Consider the following 19,165-nt stretch of genomic DNA (forward strand, 5'->3'; position numbering starts at 1 on the left):
CATTAAAAAATACCTGAGAACAAATCATTTGCTCACTTTCCAGTTGAAAAATAATCTAATGTATGTAGGGCCTAAAGAGAAAGACAAAAATAACATCATTATGTATGATATATTTAAAACGTAGTTTCTATTGCATGAAATTAGCATGTATTTGCACACGTAAAATTACCTCAAACATATTTCTAAAATATTTATGAATATTTTCTCTCCTCCAAGGTTGTCACTAAGATACTTATACTGTGCTGTAGACGCTGAAGTGAAAGTGCCAGTTACACATCAAATATATCAAGATCAAATATATCAAGTAGCCAAGGGTTCTTGTGTTAGGAACAAAAGCTCTGATAATTTATTTTTCATTGCATTAAACATACCTTCTGAATACCCATAAACTGTTTCTATGTAACCAGGGAGAGACTAGCTGTTTAAGGACTAGTACATAATCTACATGTTCAAAGTCTTGCATATATGCTTACTTCCTGTATATCGCAACTAACACCTTCCTGTCCCATCAATTTCCATCATCCTTTTTCTGTCATGCTTGTTTCATCTGTAATGCCTGCCAGTCAAGTCTAAATTCAATTTATCTGTGCTTTAAACATCTCAGATCCCGACTTGCACTTCCATAATGTTCTAGTGTCACTAGTATGCATCCCTGACCTAATTCTCTCATCTCTGATTGCTCCTGTGTGCTGCAATGTCCAACCTGCAGCCCTAGCCAAATCCATTCCATTCCCTGTGACCCAAAGAGGACAGAGAGAGGTAAAGAAGAGATCAAAGAGAAGCAGAAGAGGATAGAGAGAAGAGGCAGAGAGATTTAAGGAGGAAATTCCAGAGCTTAGTGCCTCAATGGCTGAAGGCATGGATACCAATGGTTGAATGAAAGTAGTGGGGGATGGGTAAGAGGTCAGAGTTGGGGAACAGAGTTCTTGGAGGGTGTAACCCTGAAGAGGTTATCAAGAAAGGCTACAAGAATTCACTTGTGTTGTAAGAGTTTTACAGTTGTTGAAAAAATATAATCAAACGAAGACTGGGGAAAAGATATTAGATATGAGCAGAGTTCAATCTGATTACACTTCTTGACAAATGGCCAGATAGTGGCTAATATTTTTCCAAATTAAAATAAAACAACCCAAGTTATTCAGCTTCCTGGGGGGGTGGGGGGAACAAAAGAAAATTGTTTCACTGTAAATCCTATATATTTTCTCTCAGTGAGATATTGGTTGTGAGATTGAGTTTGTTCACTTTGCTGGGTATCATCAATTTCTTGGGCATCAATAGAGCACTTACTGCAGATGCAATGATATGGAAATTAATATAGAACTAACTGATATAGCCAGTCTCAGCCTGGTAGACTCAAATAGCCTGATCAATAATTATGCTGATAAAGATCATAACAGAGAAGCTTGGATACTATCTCCTTCCTCCTAGTTTGAGAGGGGGGAAAACAGGTAATACACAAATAGAGATCAGACTACAATAGCAGTAAAAGGCGGCAAAAATAAACTTTTTGCTTCAGTTTTTATTGAAAATTGAAAACAGCCTATGTAAAACACCAGGAAGTGTTACAGTTTTGCTGAAGACAGTCTCTTCATTCGAATCAGGTTTTCTGATTCAGAACAGGCCTTGGATCTTCAAAGACCTCCTTGCTTCTAAGAACCACATTACAAATATTCTGAAGTACAGTAGTGTTCTCCAATGCAACTGTAGCCCATGTTTTCACTGCATATAAGCAGTCTTTCATACAGAGTGTACACCCAGATGTGTTAGCATAAGTTTTAAGTATCAAGTTGAAATGACCAGACTAGCCACATATAACTGCAGCGATTACTGTGTAAGCTTTTAAGTACAGTAAGGCAAACAGGTTATGCAGTGCTGTTATTGCTGCAACTAATGGATGGAAAAACTACATTTAGCCACTGGCGTTTGTGGCTCAACTCTTGAATCATCCCATACTAGACAGCATTCCAGGACCTTCAATATTAAACAAAGCGTTGTGCTACCATCAGTTTCCCTAGCACATACAGGTAGTACTGTATAGGCATAAATATTGCTTGGTCTATATTTGGAAAAAAAAGTTTAAAATACTGAATACTTTCACAGACTTCCTTGCTTTTTTTCATGGAATTCCTGATATTCCAGAAATTGTAATACCTAAATAAAGTCACACTTAAAATGCAACCTTTCCATATACACTGCCGCATTCCCAGCTCACTTACAATAACCATCCTCTCAAGCTCTACCTGAAACCAGCAGCCCTGGTTTTAATGGTCAAACACCCCCTGTAACTAATTCCTGTTGAAGCTTATTGCAAAGAATGAGGTTGTAGATAATTTGCTATGCACAAGTAGAAGAAAATAATCCTTGCAGTAGAAAACATGTTTGTCCTGTATTGAACAATTTTAATATAAATTAAAAAAAAGTTTTTTTTTAAATGCTCATATTACAAGTCCATTTATGGACACCCTGAGTCTACAGTAGACATACACGCATGCACGCACACACACACACACAGACACACACAGATAACTGGAAATCTGGTGGTGTCCAAAGCCAGAGATGCCAATTCTCATGATTTTGGCAAGATTCCTGGATAGTTTCCTTTAGATTTTTAACCTGTATACGTCTCTGCATGTTTTACCTGAAGTCAATGAACTTCCTCTCCATTTTTGGTTGCAAGACAGTATTCTTATATTTTTGAACCACACTGATTATATTAATACTCAATTTCTTGTCTCTCCCTGTCTGTCATGCCTGTGACCATATCCCATGCCAGGCTGTTAATATCAATTGGTCAAGAACCCAGCAATCGGCATTGTAAAGATACCAGTGGATATATGTTCACCAGAATTTTACAGCACAGTAGGTGGTCACTCGCCTCACTGCATGTGTGTTAACTCTCTGAAGGAATTAACCACCAAGTCCCATTGCAAACATGGGGAAACATGTTTTGTTCCTGTTTTTTTCCACTCATTGAAAATGGGGGAAAAATATCTGCAGTAGTGCTATTCAGACGTCAGCAGCACAAACATGCTGGTAAACATCGACAGCAGTCAAAACTAGAGTGGCTCTGTTTCAGTAGCCTTGGCAAGACAATACCAAGGTTTAGTTGTAAGGAGAAAAGAAGCAAATTAAACATTAAGGCAATTTTAGAAATAAATGGTCGGTATAAGAAAACAAAAATCAAACAAAAAAGAATGCAAGCACGCAGCGTGTGACAGATTGCTTTTGTGGCTCCAATCCATTGAGATCACAGTTAGGGGTTGGAAAGTTGGCATCTCTGTTAGGATTGGTGGGGGGTGGGGGCGGTAATGGTGTGGAGAAGTGTCAATTACCATATTAGAATGACAAATAACATTCGCACTGCATTGAAACAGCATATATATATATATATATATATATATATATATAAAACTACTGTGATCAAGCTTATATAAAAACATGTAAAGAGGGGCCACTTTTCCTTAAGCATAGCTTTAAACTCAATGCCTTGGCCAATTATATCTGTAGGACAATGCATAAGTTAAAAACTAATTACCTCTAATCCCCTTTGGGTTTGCCCCCACAGAACTATGATTGCCTGCCATTTGGCAAATTGAATATTCAGGTATAGACATGTTAAGGTGTGAAGTTGGTTGATTTAACATGCCTTTGGAGCACTGTTAAAAACTCAAAAAAAAATGCAGCAAGTTGTGCAGAATTTTATAGATCTCTTCTGCTCATGCATCCTAGAACCTGATAGCCTAGTTGTTTTCTATTTGCTCAATGTCTAGTTCACCATCCAGCTGAAATACATCTTGTCCAGATTTCCCCCTCCTCCATGAGTCTTTATCATTCTCGTCACTTGGCCAGCTTTGCTTCACAATTCCAAACACTTTTGTTTTCTTGCTGCTGGTTTCCCCTTTACTGGTAGAGGGCTTTTCTGAGTCCCCATGAGGCTGTGGTTCTGGGCTACAGGCGGGTGTTGTTCCTGGCATGGGAGCTGAAACATAAACGTGTGGCGTCCATGTCTTTGCTGTGCTCGAGTTCGGTGAGATGGTCTGTTCTCGCTGGCAGCAGTCACTCCCAGTAGTACCCACAGAGCTGGGGCTGTGAAAATTCCTGAGATTCTAGAAAAAGAAATCACAAAACAGCAGATGAAAGGTAATTCTTTCAGAATTCAGAGAGTTCAGTAAACTTCCAGCTTTACCATGACATTTTTCTCTATTCCCAGCATGATTTATTAGCTCCAAATAAAAAAAGTCTTACCAGTTACGAAAATAACACAAAAAAATCCCTCAGCAAAAACAAAATTGCCAGGGATCTCCAAGATTATGGAGAAAATGACTTGTTGATGGAAAAAGGTAAAATTGGATTTACACAAACAAAAACCTCTTTCCTCCATAGCACAATCCGACCAGAGTACAAAATGTAATGATTTGTGTGGGGACCGAATTCAATATTCTGGAAACATAAATTGAACCAGTTGCCCACATTGGCCCACAGTATAAAAGGTATTACACTGCAACCTAAAATATGCACGATCAATAAGGAAGTGCTTCAGTTTAAAGCATTTATTTTCCCCATGAAACAAAATCTTGACATTAAAAATGTGATTTGGTAGAGAATTTGTGCCTACTTTATCCCATAACATCATCACACCACCTGGCTGATATCTTCCAGTTACAACGACAAAGCCTTCTTTACATTGGAAAGTGCCATTTAGTATTTTTTTAAAAATCAAGCAAATATTATTGATTAATACGTAATACTACATCTTTAAAACAAATCTAAGTAAATAGGATGTTTGGAAAATTATAGTAAGAACAATACCCAATTTGGATTTGTTGCCAGATAAATCCAAGAAAAATGTTGAGAACCATACATGGATCTTTTCATCAAAGCATTTGACTCCATAAATGGTGAGGGCTCTGCGGATTGTGCTCCAAAGGTTGCCTCAGGATACTATGACTGCAGCCATCTCATGTGAGAGATCTGAAACAGACACCTTCAAAATCTGGACTGGGGTCACTCAAGTGATAGCCCCCATACTATTTACAATCAACCTAACAGTGATTATTCACCTCAAAGATCAGCTGCCCTCTGGTGTCGGTATTAAATACCGTTTGGATGGAAAACTCACCTCAGTCGCTTCAATGCCAAAACTGAACTGACCACCATAGATGTACATGATCTACAGTTTGTCGATGACTGCAGTATCATTGACCACTCTACACCACATTTGTAAGCCACCATTCTGCATACAAGAAATTCAGCCTGTTCTTAACCAACGACAAAACTCACATCAACACACACCTAGTCAGCCAATTTTTTAAAAATTCATTCACAGGCTAGGCCAGCATTTATTGCCCATCCCTAATCACCCTTGTTTGTAGGACATTTTAGGAGCCAACCACATTGCTGTGGGTCTGGAGTCACACATACGCCAGACCAGGTAAGGACAGCAGATTTCCTTCCCTAAAGGACGTTAGTTGTTACAACAATCAGCTATGGTTTCATCGTCATCAGACTTTTTAATTTCAAATTTTTACTGAATTGAAATTTCACCATCTGCCATGGTGGGCCTCGAACCCATGCTCCCAAAGCATTACCCCGGGTCTCTGGATTACTAGTACAGTGACAATACCACTATGCTACCACATTCCATATATGTTAAAGGACTGTGTATCAGTGACACATAACAGCACTACAGAAATTCCATCAGCAATGCCCCACCACAGTCAATCAAGATGCTACTCTCCTGCTTGAAGCCAGCTCCACAAGCATTCAGGCTAAATGCTGCAAAATCAACTTTGATGGACTGGACACCATCCGGATGGCCAAAAAGCATCTCACCCACCAGGTCCTGTTTTCTGAACTCTCAAATGTCCAACTGTCATGAAACTATCATATTTTTTATAATATTATTGTAGTTTATTGTAAAGTAGGTTTATGAGTGGGTTTGTATGGTTCTGTCTGTGTGATTTAATCGAATTGGAGTCAGATAGACTGCAAGGTTGAAATTATCAAAAGAAGTTAGGTGTAAAAAGGCATTTCAAATGCTAATGAATAAATACGGATTAGGTCAGCATGTCGGGTGTGAAGGAAATTTGCATTTTTAGATAAGTGAAAGGGCTGTTTAGGTTTCAACGGGATGAAAGGATGTTTACAACAAACAAGATAAGCAAGGCCAAGCAGTATGTTTATGTTTCCCAAAGGTACTGACCATATTGGCAACATGAAAGATTTTTATATTATGGGAAAAGTAAATTTCCAAAGACATATAGAACAATGGAATTTACAGATTAAAGAGAGAGAAACATATATAATGAAGGATGGAAGGCTATGTTGGGGGGCCATGTAAGATCTAAAAGGACCATCTAACAGCACTGGGTGAGGGGGGTGGGGCTGGAAAGTCACCAGCCATTTTTGGAGAAATCTGTTGTGTCCGGTAATTAAAGTTGGAGAAACATCTTTGGAATTCCACTGCCTAGTGGGTGCTGTGGTCAACTTGCAGGATTGCCTATCTAAATATAAAGTCTATTTTGGACTGTTGACTTAAAGAGGGTGTGTAGTTGGGAGTCAGGTTAATTAGGAATTTTGGGATTTGTTATAGTATTAAGTAACTGTAATCTTATGTATGTGCTTGAAAACTATTTTGTTAATAAATGTTTTAATTTAATTTTTAAAATCTCTATAAGGTGTTAGTAGTCTTGTTACTTATGAATTCAGTGCACAAATCTTCTCTAAATAAATACAAATTGCAAAATCGGTATGATAGTGTGACCAAGTTTCCCTTGTGGATTTGTTCCACCTGGCACACATCACTGGCCATGTCATAACACAACATTCCAGGGAAGGGCAAAGAAAACACTTCAAATATATTCTGAAGCTCTCCTTGAAGCACAGCTGCATTAACATTAATAACTGGGAGGAGCTTGCTATCAATCATTCAAAATGGTGACCACTTGTCCATTGAGCTGCATCACACTTTGAGTCATAACATTTTAATGAGGCAGAGTGATGGCAGAGAAGGAAAGAAAAGGAAGCCAATCCTGCATTCCAGATCCCACTACCTTGTGGAACGTCCTGCCCCATGCAACCAAAGATCTCTGGGTTGAGAATCGGCCTTTTCAGTCACATGAGGGCCATTGGTAGTAACTTGAAACCCTGAATAGATGACAATTTAGAATCAAGGGACAGCCAATGATGTGCAGGTTAAGTTCTTATTTACATTTTTTCAAATAGACCGATCAGCTCCTCGTGGCCATGCTGGCTCTCTGCACAAGCAATTTAGTTACTCCCACTCCTCTGCCTTTTCCCCATAACCCTGAAAATTTGTTTCTTCAGGTGTTTATCTAATTCTCTTTTGAAAGCCATGATTGAATCCATCTCCCTCACGGTCTCGGGCAGTACATTCCAGAACCAAATCACTCACTGTGTAAAAACGCTTTTCCTCATGTTGCCATTGGTTCTTTTGCCATTCACCCTAAATTGGTTTCCTTTGGTTCTCAACCCTTCCACCAATGGGATCAGTTTCTCTCTATCTACATCCCTCATGATTTTGAGCAGCTTTAATCAAACCTCCTCTCAACCTTCTCTTCTCCAAAGATAACAGCTCCAGCTTCTCCATTCTATCCAAATATTCGTCATCCTGAGAACCATTTGAGTAAATCTTTTTTTCCACCCTTTCAAAAGCCTTCACATCCTCTTAAAGCGTTATGCCCTGAATTGGACACAGTATGTCAGTTGAGGTTGAACCAGTGTTATATAAGGGTTCTTCATAACTTCCTTGCTCATGTAGTCTATGCCTCTACTTATAAAGCCCAGCACCCTTTCTCAACCTTTGATAATTTATGCACATATACTCCCATATCTCTGTTTCTGTATCCCTCAGAATTGTATCCTTTATTCTGTATAACCTCTCCTCTTCCTACCAAAATCCACCACTTCATACTTCTCTGCATTAAATTTCATCTGCCACACGTCCATCCATTCCACAGCCAGTCTATGTCCTCTTAAAGTCTACCATTTGCGTCCTCACAATACACTCAAGATCCAGCAGATTTGAAATTGTGCCCTTTTCACAAAGTTTCATTAATAGATATCAAGATATCCTAGCACTGATTCCTGGAGAACCCCCGCCCAGTCCAAAAAACAACCATTCACTACAGCCCTCTGCTTCATACCACCTAGTCAATCTTATAGCCATACTTCCGCTGCTTCTTTTATTCTATGGAGTTCAACTCTACTGGCAAGTCTGTTAAGTGGCACTTTATCAAACGCCTTTTCTTTTCAAACATAAATCTACCATTGGAAAATTGACTGGATGAAATATTTGCTTCAGCTGTGATGAATTAACATTAGTCATTAACCCAAAATTCTACTGATTCCACTATTTTGGAACCCACCAAAATCTGGCCAAGGCCTTGTGACCTTATTACAGCTTAAATCAAACTTGAACTACCTCCAAAACAAGATCAGATCGCTAATCCTGTAAAGGCTATAATCAAATAGACACAGTATTCTCTAGTTTCCTCTTGGTATAATGTTTTTGGGTTGACTCACTGTTATAGCATCATAGTTACACACCGCATGTGGCATCTGATTATCATCACAGGTATTTTTCCAAGATTACTATAATCAGCAATAAATGTAATAATTCTTGTAGATACAATAGAAATTGTATTGGTTTTAACAACTAGTAATCTTATGTTATAGCCCAAAGTTCTTAAAATTCTCACAGAACACAATGAGGAAAATTAAGTTCAGGTTGCTAATTTGACCTTCCTAGTTTCATGCAGCTACCAAGGAGTGTCTCCCACTGAGCTGAGATTGGAAATTTGGGCGCATGCTGCCCTTGGCTTTCTAACCATTGTTATGGACAGGAGAGAGACAGGCAAATTGTACCCATCTCCTCTTACCACCTGTCCAAAGGCAGGTTTTTGAACGACTTCTAGAGTATTCAGTGGTGTGGTTTCCCAATCCCTTGTTTTACATGACCCAATTTACTAATAATCCAGAGCAAACTCAAATTAGAATTAACTCAGAAGGTTAATTTATTCCACATTCAAAACCCGGGGGAGCAGTGTTAGCAACTTCACCCTACACATACACTACACACACACACACGTGTATACACACACACGTATACACAGTAAAGGGGGATAGGCAAAAAAAAGGAGTTTCATAGTGCAAGAACCAGAGAAATGAATATTAGTTCACGTGACTGACTGTTTCTCGGTTCTCAAAGGCATAGTGATTTCAAAATGGTTACTCCAGTCATGCGACCTTCTTTCTCCACCCTGACTTCAAGGTGGAGGTTTATCCAGTGTCTGGAACTGGCTTTGATTTCAGGACTGATAATGTCCCAGTCCTTAGTTGTGGAAAGAGTTACCATCCACATCGAGGGTCTGGCGTTCGGAAGACATTGTCTAGGCAGACCCAGACTCCACTGCAAGAGGAGCTTATCAGGTGAAAATGACGTCCAATTGGCTCCCTTTTGAAATGGGCCCAGACAGTCTTAGGTGTGATATTCATCTGTGAGCAGCTCTGTAGGCATAGTGAGTTTTCATGTATGAGTCTCCTGGTCTTTGGGATTATAATCAAGATCACAGAATAGTTATGGCACAGAAGGAGGCCATTTGGCCCATCATGTCTGCATCGCCTCTCCAGATGAGCATTATGACTTAGTGCCATTCTCCTGCCTCTTCCCCGTAACCCTGCACATTGTTTCTATTCAAATAATCACCTAATGCCCTCTTCAGTGCCACGATTGAACCTGCCTCCACCACACTTCCAGGCTGTGCATTACAGACTTGAACCACTCAGTGTGTGAAAAAGTTTTTTCTTACATCACATTTAATTGTTTTTGCAAATCACTTTAAATCTGTGCCCTCTCATTCTAGATCTTTTTATGAACAGAGACAGTTTCTCCCTATCCAGCCCCCTCATTACTTTGAACACCTCTATCAAATCTCCTCTTAGCCTTCTCCTGTCCAAGAAGAACAGTCCCAACCTTTCTAATCTATCTTCATAATTGAAGTTTCTCATCCCAGGAACCATTCTTGTAAACCACTTCTGCACTCTCTCCAATGCGTTCATATACTTCCTATAGTGTGTACACAATACTTCAGCTGAGGTCTAACAAAGGTTTTCCATAAATTCAGCATAATCTCCCTGCCCTCGTACTCTATGCCCCTATTAATAGAGCCCAGGATACTGTATGCTTTATGTTTACAATGTTTCCAAGCTTCGTATCATCTACAAACTTTGAAATTGTCCCCCGAATATCAAGATCTAGATCATTAAAATATCTCAGGAAAAGCAAAGGTCCCAATACTGACCCCCTGGGGAACTCCACTACAAACCTTCCTTCAGCCTGAAAAATACCCATTGACCATTATCCTCTGTTTCCTATACTCAGCCAATTTTGTATTCATGTTGCTACTGTCCTTTTTATTCCATGAGCTATAACCTTTCTCACAATCTGGTGTATGATACTTTTTCAAATACATTTGGAAAGTCTATTGCGTACATCATCAATAGCATTATCCTCATCAACCCTCACTGTTACCTCTTCAAAAAATCTCCAGCAAGTTAGTTCAACACATTTTCCCGTTTAGAAATCCATGTTGGTTCTTCCTAATCAACCCACATTTTTCCTAGAAACTTCCCCACCATTGAAGTTAAACTGACTGGTCAAGAGGTCTGTACAATGAGATGCAAGATTCCAGAAGTTGATTAAAGAATTATTGTGTTCTTGTAACTTCTGAGGGTAGCTCCCAGACAAAGGACTGGTGGTCATGTAACTTGTAGCAGCCATCTTTTTTGGTTCAGCATAACGTCCATTTTTTTAAAAAAAGCAATAAGGGTAAAGTTTTGAGTATACTGTGTTGGATTTCTTTTTGTGCCATAGGAGCCCAATACCATTTAAATTAATGGTTGAAATTCACAACTGAATTTCAGGTATGTTCTCTTTTGTCTGCTGGGAGCACAAAGACAAAAGACATTCCTACAAAACGTTCCTACGCTCTCTCATGTACATTCTTAAGCCCAGCAGCATAAAGCTTGCCAATAAATTGGTATCTTTGAGGCACTGGTCATGTCAGATTAGGCAAATTCTTGCAAGATGGTTAATCAGCAGCAGTGTACTCCAGTCACTACCTTACACCAGAACATGGTTAAAGGTCTTCTGATCCCGTTACCACTAATGCAGAAACTCTAATGGTAGCTGAAGATGATTAATGCCAGAGTGACCAAATTACAACCATAGTAAAAAAAAAATACATTGGTCTGTAGCTGGGCTGAATCACTTTCAATAAGAATACAGGGAAATCGTACTCATCCATTATCCTTTCTTCTCCCTTGTCATCCAATGATAGGAAGCAAAGGAACAGTATAGCGAGGCAGGTTTCAGCCTCACCAGGACAGTTTTAATCTGATGCTTTCAATAGTATTTTCCTGCTGTCTATGAATCTCCACCAAAAGAGAAAGGAAAATAAATAACAGCTTAATATTGGCAGCAGGAAATCCCACATACAAATGAGCTCCAAAGCCAGGAGAGAAAGATAAAGAGATGGGAAAGCAAGAGAGTGCAAAGTACAAAAAGAGGAACTAAGGAGAAAACAAATTAATGTCTTAATGTAATTCCATTTGATAGCTTTCTCTAGCAACATTGCACATGAAATCACATTTTTATTGTTCGTTCACAGCAATAATGTGATGCTCAGGAAGGCAGAGTTCCCCTAATGCATTGTTAGACTGCATTTACATAGTTACATAGCCACATAGTTTGATTAAATACATGCTCCTTGTAAAAGTACTTCGTTCTGAGAGCTGGTACAGTTCGTTCTTGGCAAAGGTAAGCCGAGTGACATTAATCTTGTTTTAAGATCAAAACAGGTGAAACATTAATATTGCTAAGGAATTGGGACTAGATTGGTTGACCTTCCCTCCAAGCTGAAGATTTTGTATAACAAGCAGAACAACGGAGCAAGAAGGTGTAGAAAACTTCACTATTATAGTACACGTTTACTTCTTATTCCCACAAGATTTCTTCTGAAACTGAATGACCCTCAGTTCAGTATTTAAATAAATCCCAAGCAAGAGGGCCACACAGAGTTAATATCTGAATGTCTTTCTAGACTCTAGGCTCAATAGGACGATTTTCAATTTCCCAAATGTTTTTATTAAACTTGGCTAGGAATTGCTTTACCCCAGTTTTGGGGGCATGGTTTTGCAATTCTTGGAATTGTGGTGGGCAGCACACAAACTTGGTGTGCCCATCTCATCTGAACAATTGTAACTTCAGCCCAAGTGGCTACAGGCCCAACTTTTCTGTCCTCCATGTTCCTGTCATCTCTGCGCTCTGCATTGTTTGTAGACCATATGGTACAAACAGCCTACTCTGCATAAAAGAAGGCTGTACCTTATAGAAAGGCTGCACTCAATATTGTTACAATGTAAATTATTGCAAGGTGAACACCAGGGCAGAGAAAGGGATCTAGTGTGACAGATGTGGCACGGATGCCTGTCTTTAGACAGAGTTTTATTGGGTCTCTGAATTATAGGAAGTGTGTCTCTCTCCACACTCCCTTGAGGGTGTCTTGTTTGTTTTTCACCTTCACCTTGGAAAGTCACCTTGCATTTTTAAGTAGTTTGCTCTGTCTCATTTAAAACTGCAACATTTTCAGTCAGTTGAAAGTTGTAAAATTATATTTTCAAAATTAAAGCGGCATAGCATTGTGACAAACTTCACGTGACATCTCCCACCGAGCTCTCACTGCTCAATGCACTTCATGCCCACCACTCACCCAGCACCAGCCCCTGCAATCAGAACTCACACTTAGTATCCAGATACTCCACATCACCCTCACAAACCTATCAATGCTGCTACCTTTCACTGCCTCCATATACGTCCAGCTAGTCAGCATGGCAGGCACATCACCCACAGTGCTATACAACGACTGACATTCTGCCCTCTCCCTTGCAAGACAAATTGCCACACAATAGAAGGGAGCAGTGCCAATGGCGGACCAGGATGCCTGCATCTCCTGAGCCCTATGGAGGAGATGGTTCTCTGCATTATGGGCTGGCTATGACAGGGCCCATGGCATTCTCAACGTTGCTGAGAACATTTCTTCCCTACGACCCTTCTCAACTCCCAGAATAACCTCATCCTGCTATTGTGACATGATGAACAAGCTGCAGATGCTGTAACTATGGATTGCTTGTTCCCCGTCCCACCCATCTTCCCTTTGAGTTCTTGCTTTTAGGCATTCAATAACTGCCAGCTGCCCATGCAGCCACAGCAACCCAGGCAGAGGAAATAAGACAACAACACAGCAACGATGTAGAGTCTCAAATGCTTAGTTTGACACTTGCACTCACCAGCTCAGATACTGGTCCTACATAAACTCTGGAGGTTAGTATAAAGTTAGTATCAGCATGCAGAGACTCACTGGCACAAGTGAGTTGCAACCAGGTCAGGGGCAAAGGATAATTCATTTGCCAGCTCACTGCAGGGTAAAGTGGCAGGTAAGTACAGCCGTGAGGACTCATGAGGACCTCAATCAGGCAGCGTACAGTAGAGCGCTGATGGGCAATAACACTGAGATCATGGGTGCATTGGCTGGCCTGCCAGGCAGTCTCCTAAAACTGTCAAGCAGCATGGAGGAGTCCGTTTCCAACATATAGCAGTCAGGAATATTGCAGAGTTTGACCTCTCCACAGCCTCTACTGCATCTCCCTGTCATGGTGCAGCACAGAGGCACTGTTACTGCTGTCCCCTACCTTTGAGTGTAGAGATCACCTACTCCTCTGTCCCCCACCAATGCCTTCCCCATGTCCTGCGGACGTGGCAGCACTTATCAAAACTACCAGAACTCACCAAAACAACTTCAAAAACACCTCAACGTACTTCCAATCACTTTCCAATAGAAAAAAATGCCAAAAAATTACCTTACCAGCAAGGCATTTTAAATAACGCTCTTGCAGGCCCATCTCGCTGCTTCATGCTGGATGTTTGCAGAGTGGACAATTAAAAAGAGTGTCTTCATAGTTGTTGTCCTAATTTGGGATCCTGGTGTCACCTCAGCCAGTTGGGCTGCGGGACCCTATGGTAGCACTCAATCAAGGTCTTTCAGGGTATACAGGGAGCACACCTGTGGGCACTATTCTTGTCCAAAGTCACAAGGGATAACACGTTCCTGGGAAGTTGATGTAGGCCTCTGGGTTGCTGCTCAAAGGGGCGCTACAACAATAAATTTCTAGCCCTGAGTCTTCAAATAGGCCCACACTCAATCTAGAAAATAATTATTAGTAACAGAGTGGTGATCTCTTTTTTTATGCATTCCCTCCACAACAGAGGTTTTTCAAATTCTGTGCGAGGAACCCCCTGAAAACATAGATACCCACTCGTCCTAGCTTTGAACACCAGTGTCAGGTTTTTTTTCTTTTTTTCTTAATTTGTTCATGGGATGCGGACATCACTGGCTGGGCCAGCATATATTGTCCATCCATAATTGCCCTCAAGAAGGTAGTGGGGTGCTGTTTCTTGAACTCTTGCAGTCTATGTGGTGTAGGTGCACCCACAGTGCTGTTAGGAAGGGAGTTCCAGGATTTTGACCCAGCAACAAGTGAAGGAACAGCAATATATTTCCAAGTTAGGATGGTGAGTGGCTTGGTGGGGGAACTTTCTGGTAGTGGTGTTCTCATCTATCCGCTGCCCTTGTCCTTCTAGATAGTAGTAGTTGAGGGTTTGGAAGGTGCTGTCTAAAGAGACTTGGTGAATTCCTGCAGTGTATCTTGTAGATGGTACACACTGCTGCTACTATGCATTGGTGGTGGAGGGAGTGAATGTTTGTGGATGGGGTGCCAATCAAGTGGGCTGCTTTGTCCTGGATGGTGTCAAGCTTCTTGAGTGTTATGGGAACTGCACTCACCCATGCAAGTGGGGAATATTCCATCACATTCCTGACTTGTACCTTGTAGATGGTGGACAGGCTTTGGGGAGTCAGGAGGTGAGTTACTCACCACAGGATTTCTAGCCTCTGACCTGCTTTTGTAGCCACAGTATTTACATGACTAGTTCAGTTCAATTTCTGGTCAATGGTAACCCCAGGATGTTGATAGTGAGGGATTCAACGATGATAATGCCATTGAATGTCAAGGGCTGATGGTTAGATTCTCTCTTGTTGGAGATGGTCATTGCCTGACACTATGTGGCGCTAATGTTACTTGCCACTTGTCAGCCCAAGCCTAGATATTGTCCAGGACCTGCTACATTTGTACATGGACTGCTTCAGTATCTGAGAAGTCGCAACAGATCCTGAACGTTGTAGAATCATCAGTGAACATCCCACCTCTGACCTTATGATGGAAGGAAGCTGAAGGTGCTTGATGAAGCAGCTGAAGGTGGTTGGGCCTAGGACACTCCCCTGAGGAACTCCTGCAGTGATCTCCTGGAACTGAGATGTTTGACCTCCAACAACCACAACCATCTTCTTTTGTGCTAAGTATGACTACAATCAGTAGAAAGCTATCCCCCTGATTCCCATTGACTCCAGTTTTGCTAGGGGTCCTTGATGCCACATTCAGTTAAATGCTGGCTTGATGTCAAGGGCTGTAACTCTCACCCCTATCATCACAAAGTTCATATGCAGCAATGGGACTAACATGCTTGTAAGTTAATGGATGGGAGAAGTCCAACAAAATTCAGGGTCACATTTGGATATGTTTGCTCTGGAACAATTGAGTAACACCCCTTTTAACTTGGTCACTGTTAGGTTTTGTTAAATACACCAAGTGGGATTGAAGTTAAAATATTACCACAGCAGATGGAGAGCCTCCAGTGATCTGTGGAGGAGTACTTCAAATCTGAATTTTAAACAGCACACCAACTCTAAATATACAGACTGAAAAACAGGAAGTGTTGAGAATGCACAGCAGGTCAGCAACATTTAAAAACAAAATGTTTTGGGCAAAATCCATTGCCAAAAACCAAGCCACAGAATTTTCTTTTACTCCTGGTTTCTATCTTTCATGGCTTTTCTTTCTGCCTATAAATACATTTATTAACATTAAAGTTCAAAGTGCTCATCCCTTGCATGCCTCACTCCTTTTTAAGGAATATTCCACAGAAGGGGTTTAAATAAAATTCACATTTACGAGGGTCCTCCAAGTACGAGCAAATTTGTCATGTAAAAATGAATTTAACACTTACTCATGTGTCACACTTTTTAATCTGTAGGGCCAGATTTTCTCATGTGTATTGGGATGGGAAAGAAGCAGAACGGCATAAAATATGTTGATGTCCTGCGTGCCAGTCTGCTGTCCCCATTCCCGACTCGTATGATTTTCCTGGGCGGCTCGAGGTCTTAAAAGAGCTGGTTAAGAGCTTGCCTTTTGACTTTCTGAGATTATTATTGGGGCAGGCGGCCATTAGGGGCTGTCTGAAGCTGGCCAGCTGCAACCTGATGGTAATGGGCAAGGGACGTTTTACTTAATGCAAAAAACTGAAAGTTTGTAAGAAAAGTACTGAGCATTAATAAAGTTTTACTAATCAACCTACTGTATCCTGGGTCCCAGCCCTCCATTTGCCCTGGCTACTTTGAAGATCCTCTCACTTTTGAACGCCACACGAAGATGGCAGCCCACAGCAATTGCTGTCCATTAAGGCAGAATGTGGTGGTTTCTCTGGTATCTCACCTCCATTTCTGCCCCTGCACTCTGCTCCCTGGCCATTAATTGGGCAAAGACCCATCTCTAGGATCCTTAAGACTTCGACCCCTTGAAAATGGTGTTTCACAGCACGTTAGAGAAAAAGGTAGGATAATTGTACAATAAAATTGTATTTCTGCTTGACACTTATCAGCACTGTAACTGAGGGCCTCTGTACATGATATTGCTATGTCACCAGTGTCCTTTACCAACAGCGTCAAACACCAAAGTGAGACAGTCTCTCAGCCGGATTTTCCCATTGGAGGTGGGAATTGGGATGCTGATTCGATTCCAGGTCATGAACCCTCCTCCAAGCTGTCTTAGGCATAAAGTATAAGAGGACTGCCAGCTGGGAAGACAGATTATTATGTAATAAAATTTCATTTCATTTCAACTTTTGACTGTTCTGAAATGATGCCTTGACCTGGCACCAGGCACTCCTACACCACTTGGAAGCATCAATAATGCTCTCTACATGAGCGTAGTGCCAAGCTAATTGCTGGAAGCATTCTAAGGCAGGGGAGACTTTCTTTTAGGTTAAAAACTAAAATGTAAAACACACACAAGTTTGAAATTATTTTGGTAGCTGAGGACCTATTGAATACTGAAATGAGACTTAGGCAAATACCTATTTTTAATAGGTTTTCTGCACCCCCATTCCCCACCCCTCAGCCAGAATTTTCTGACCCCACTGTCTTTGGGCATCTTGGCAGGCGAGAGATGGAGAGATGGCCAAGAATTGTGTTCACGGCATCGTCAAGCCAGTCTGTGATTGACTGCTCCACCCGTCAACAGCGCGCCGCATTTACCTGCTCACCAGAATCATCCCCCATGTCAAATTTACTGCCCACATTGGTGTGACTTCAGAACAGTGTGCTTCACAACAGCCTTTAAAAAGCTTGCCCCTGTTGACCTGGACTTCAAAGGGAACTCAGAGGTGAGTGCACACAACCTTGCGCAGCGCGTGCGAGCATCATCCATAGGACATCAAGGAAGAGGCGTGCACATTCGGGGGGAGGGGGGTGGGGGTGGTGATTGTGGTAACAGGCAAGTCGCTTTTCCCAACTGGCTTTCAGTGTGGTGCCAGGTCAAGGGCTCCAGTGCGGGTCAGGCCGGACAGAGGGGGTGTAAGACAGCACAGACTGAAGGAACTACTCAAGAATGTGCCGGGGTGAGGTGGGGGGCTGGTTTAGGGCCAAGGAAGCACAGACTGAGTGAAATACTCAGACACATGCTGTGTGTGGGTTGCGAAGTGGGGGGGTGGGGGGGGGGAGGTTGGTGTTGAGGGAAGTGGCCACGCACTTGGAAAAGCTTGTCAAAAAAGTGAGCATTCTTCCGCAGCTGAGACCGTTCAGCTGCAGCTCCATTGACCTGGAATCAGGCCTCTGAAGCTTCTCTGCCCACTCAAGCAACGCAAAAGCATGGAAGTGCCACCAAATGCTCCAGAACTTTTCACCCCTCAGGCGCAGACTGCAAATTAATGTGCATTTTAAGAGGCAGCAGAAAAATTGGCCAACTGGGCAAGGTGGACAATCCCCTTGTGAAAGGTGGCCATGGCACAGTTACTGGCGGAGGTGCTCACCGCCCCTTGCAATGCCTTTATTAAGGTTTGGACCAGTGTCCCTCATGGTTCAAGCTAACAGCGCAGCCTCGCAGTATGGATTAGGAGAATGTCTGTGCCTGAGCTGAGAGCACAGCATGCAGTCCATCGTTCAAGTGAAGTGTGGCAGAGGTGGGTGGGGTTTCGGACAGCCAATAAGCACGCTACACGCTGACCATCCAATGGTGGCCAGTACCTCCCTGCATGCATGAAGGGGCCTTCAACCTTAAACGAGAGGTTCTTAGGACACATATGCTAACCCATGCATCTCTCTCTTTGATCCTGCAGGAGGAGAGCATCAGGAATATAGAGTCTGGTGGTTTAACAGTATGCCTCATGACTTACAGATAGCACAGAAGAAGAAGAGAGCAGTGGAGGCACCTGGCTCGGCAAATGGAGGAGCACCTCCCTCAAGATGAAGGGGCGGCAGGCCTACTGTGCACACAGCTGAAGATCCACAGCGAGCCATCACTCCTAGGTGCCTCGTAGACCCTGGGTCTATAGATGACACTTGTCATTCCTGCAGACAACTGAGAAGTAGTGTTACTGAAGACTGCAGAGGGCAACTACTGCCAGTGGCCATTAAAATGACCGTGGTGCTTAATTCTTACACCAATGGCTCCATCTAGGGCTCCACAGGTGACCTCTATAGGATATCACAAGTCTCCATGCATTAGTGTATCCAGGAGGTCACAGATGCCTTCTGTGCCTTTGCGAAGACCTTTGTGCATTTTGCCCAAGATCGGGAAAGCCAGGAAGCAAGGGTTAAAAACAAAAATAAAAATAAAAATATATAAATAAAATATATAAATATATAAATAAAAATATAAGCAAGGGTGCTGGGTATCATCGACTGAACTCACGCGA

The 19,165-nt window shown here is 41.8% G+C and overlaps 1 protein-coding gene across 2 annotated transcripts in view; it reads right to left on the bottom strand.

Annotated features, from left to right (window-relative positions):
• Window positions 1-1,479: 1,479 nt before the first annotated feature.
• Window positions 1,480-19,165, bottom strand: part of fam53b (family with sequence similarity 53 member B) — a 127,088-nt gene continuing 109,402 nt past the window's right edge. For both annotated transcript variants that reach the window (XM_041209055.1, XM_041209056.1), the window contains exon 5: window positions 1,480-4,106. In XM_041209055.1, coding sequence (XP_041064989.1) covers window positions 3,741-4,106 — 366 coding nt within the window. In that variant the 3' untranslated portion in view covers window positions 1,480-3,740. The remainder of the gene's footprint in view (window positions 4,107-19,165) is intronic.

This window comes from Carcharodon carcharias, chromosome 17 (assembly GCF_017639515.1).
Source record: "Carcharodon carcharias isolate sCarCar2 chromosome 17, sCarCar2.pri, whole genome shotgun sequence".
Lineage (NCBI taxonomy): Eukaryota > Metazoa > Chordata > Chondrichthyes > Lamniformes > Lamnidae > Carcharodon > Carcharodon carcharias.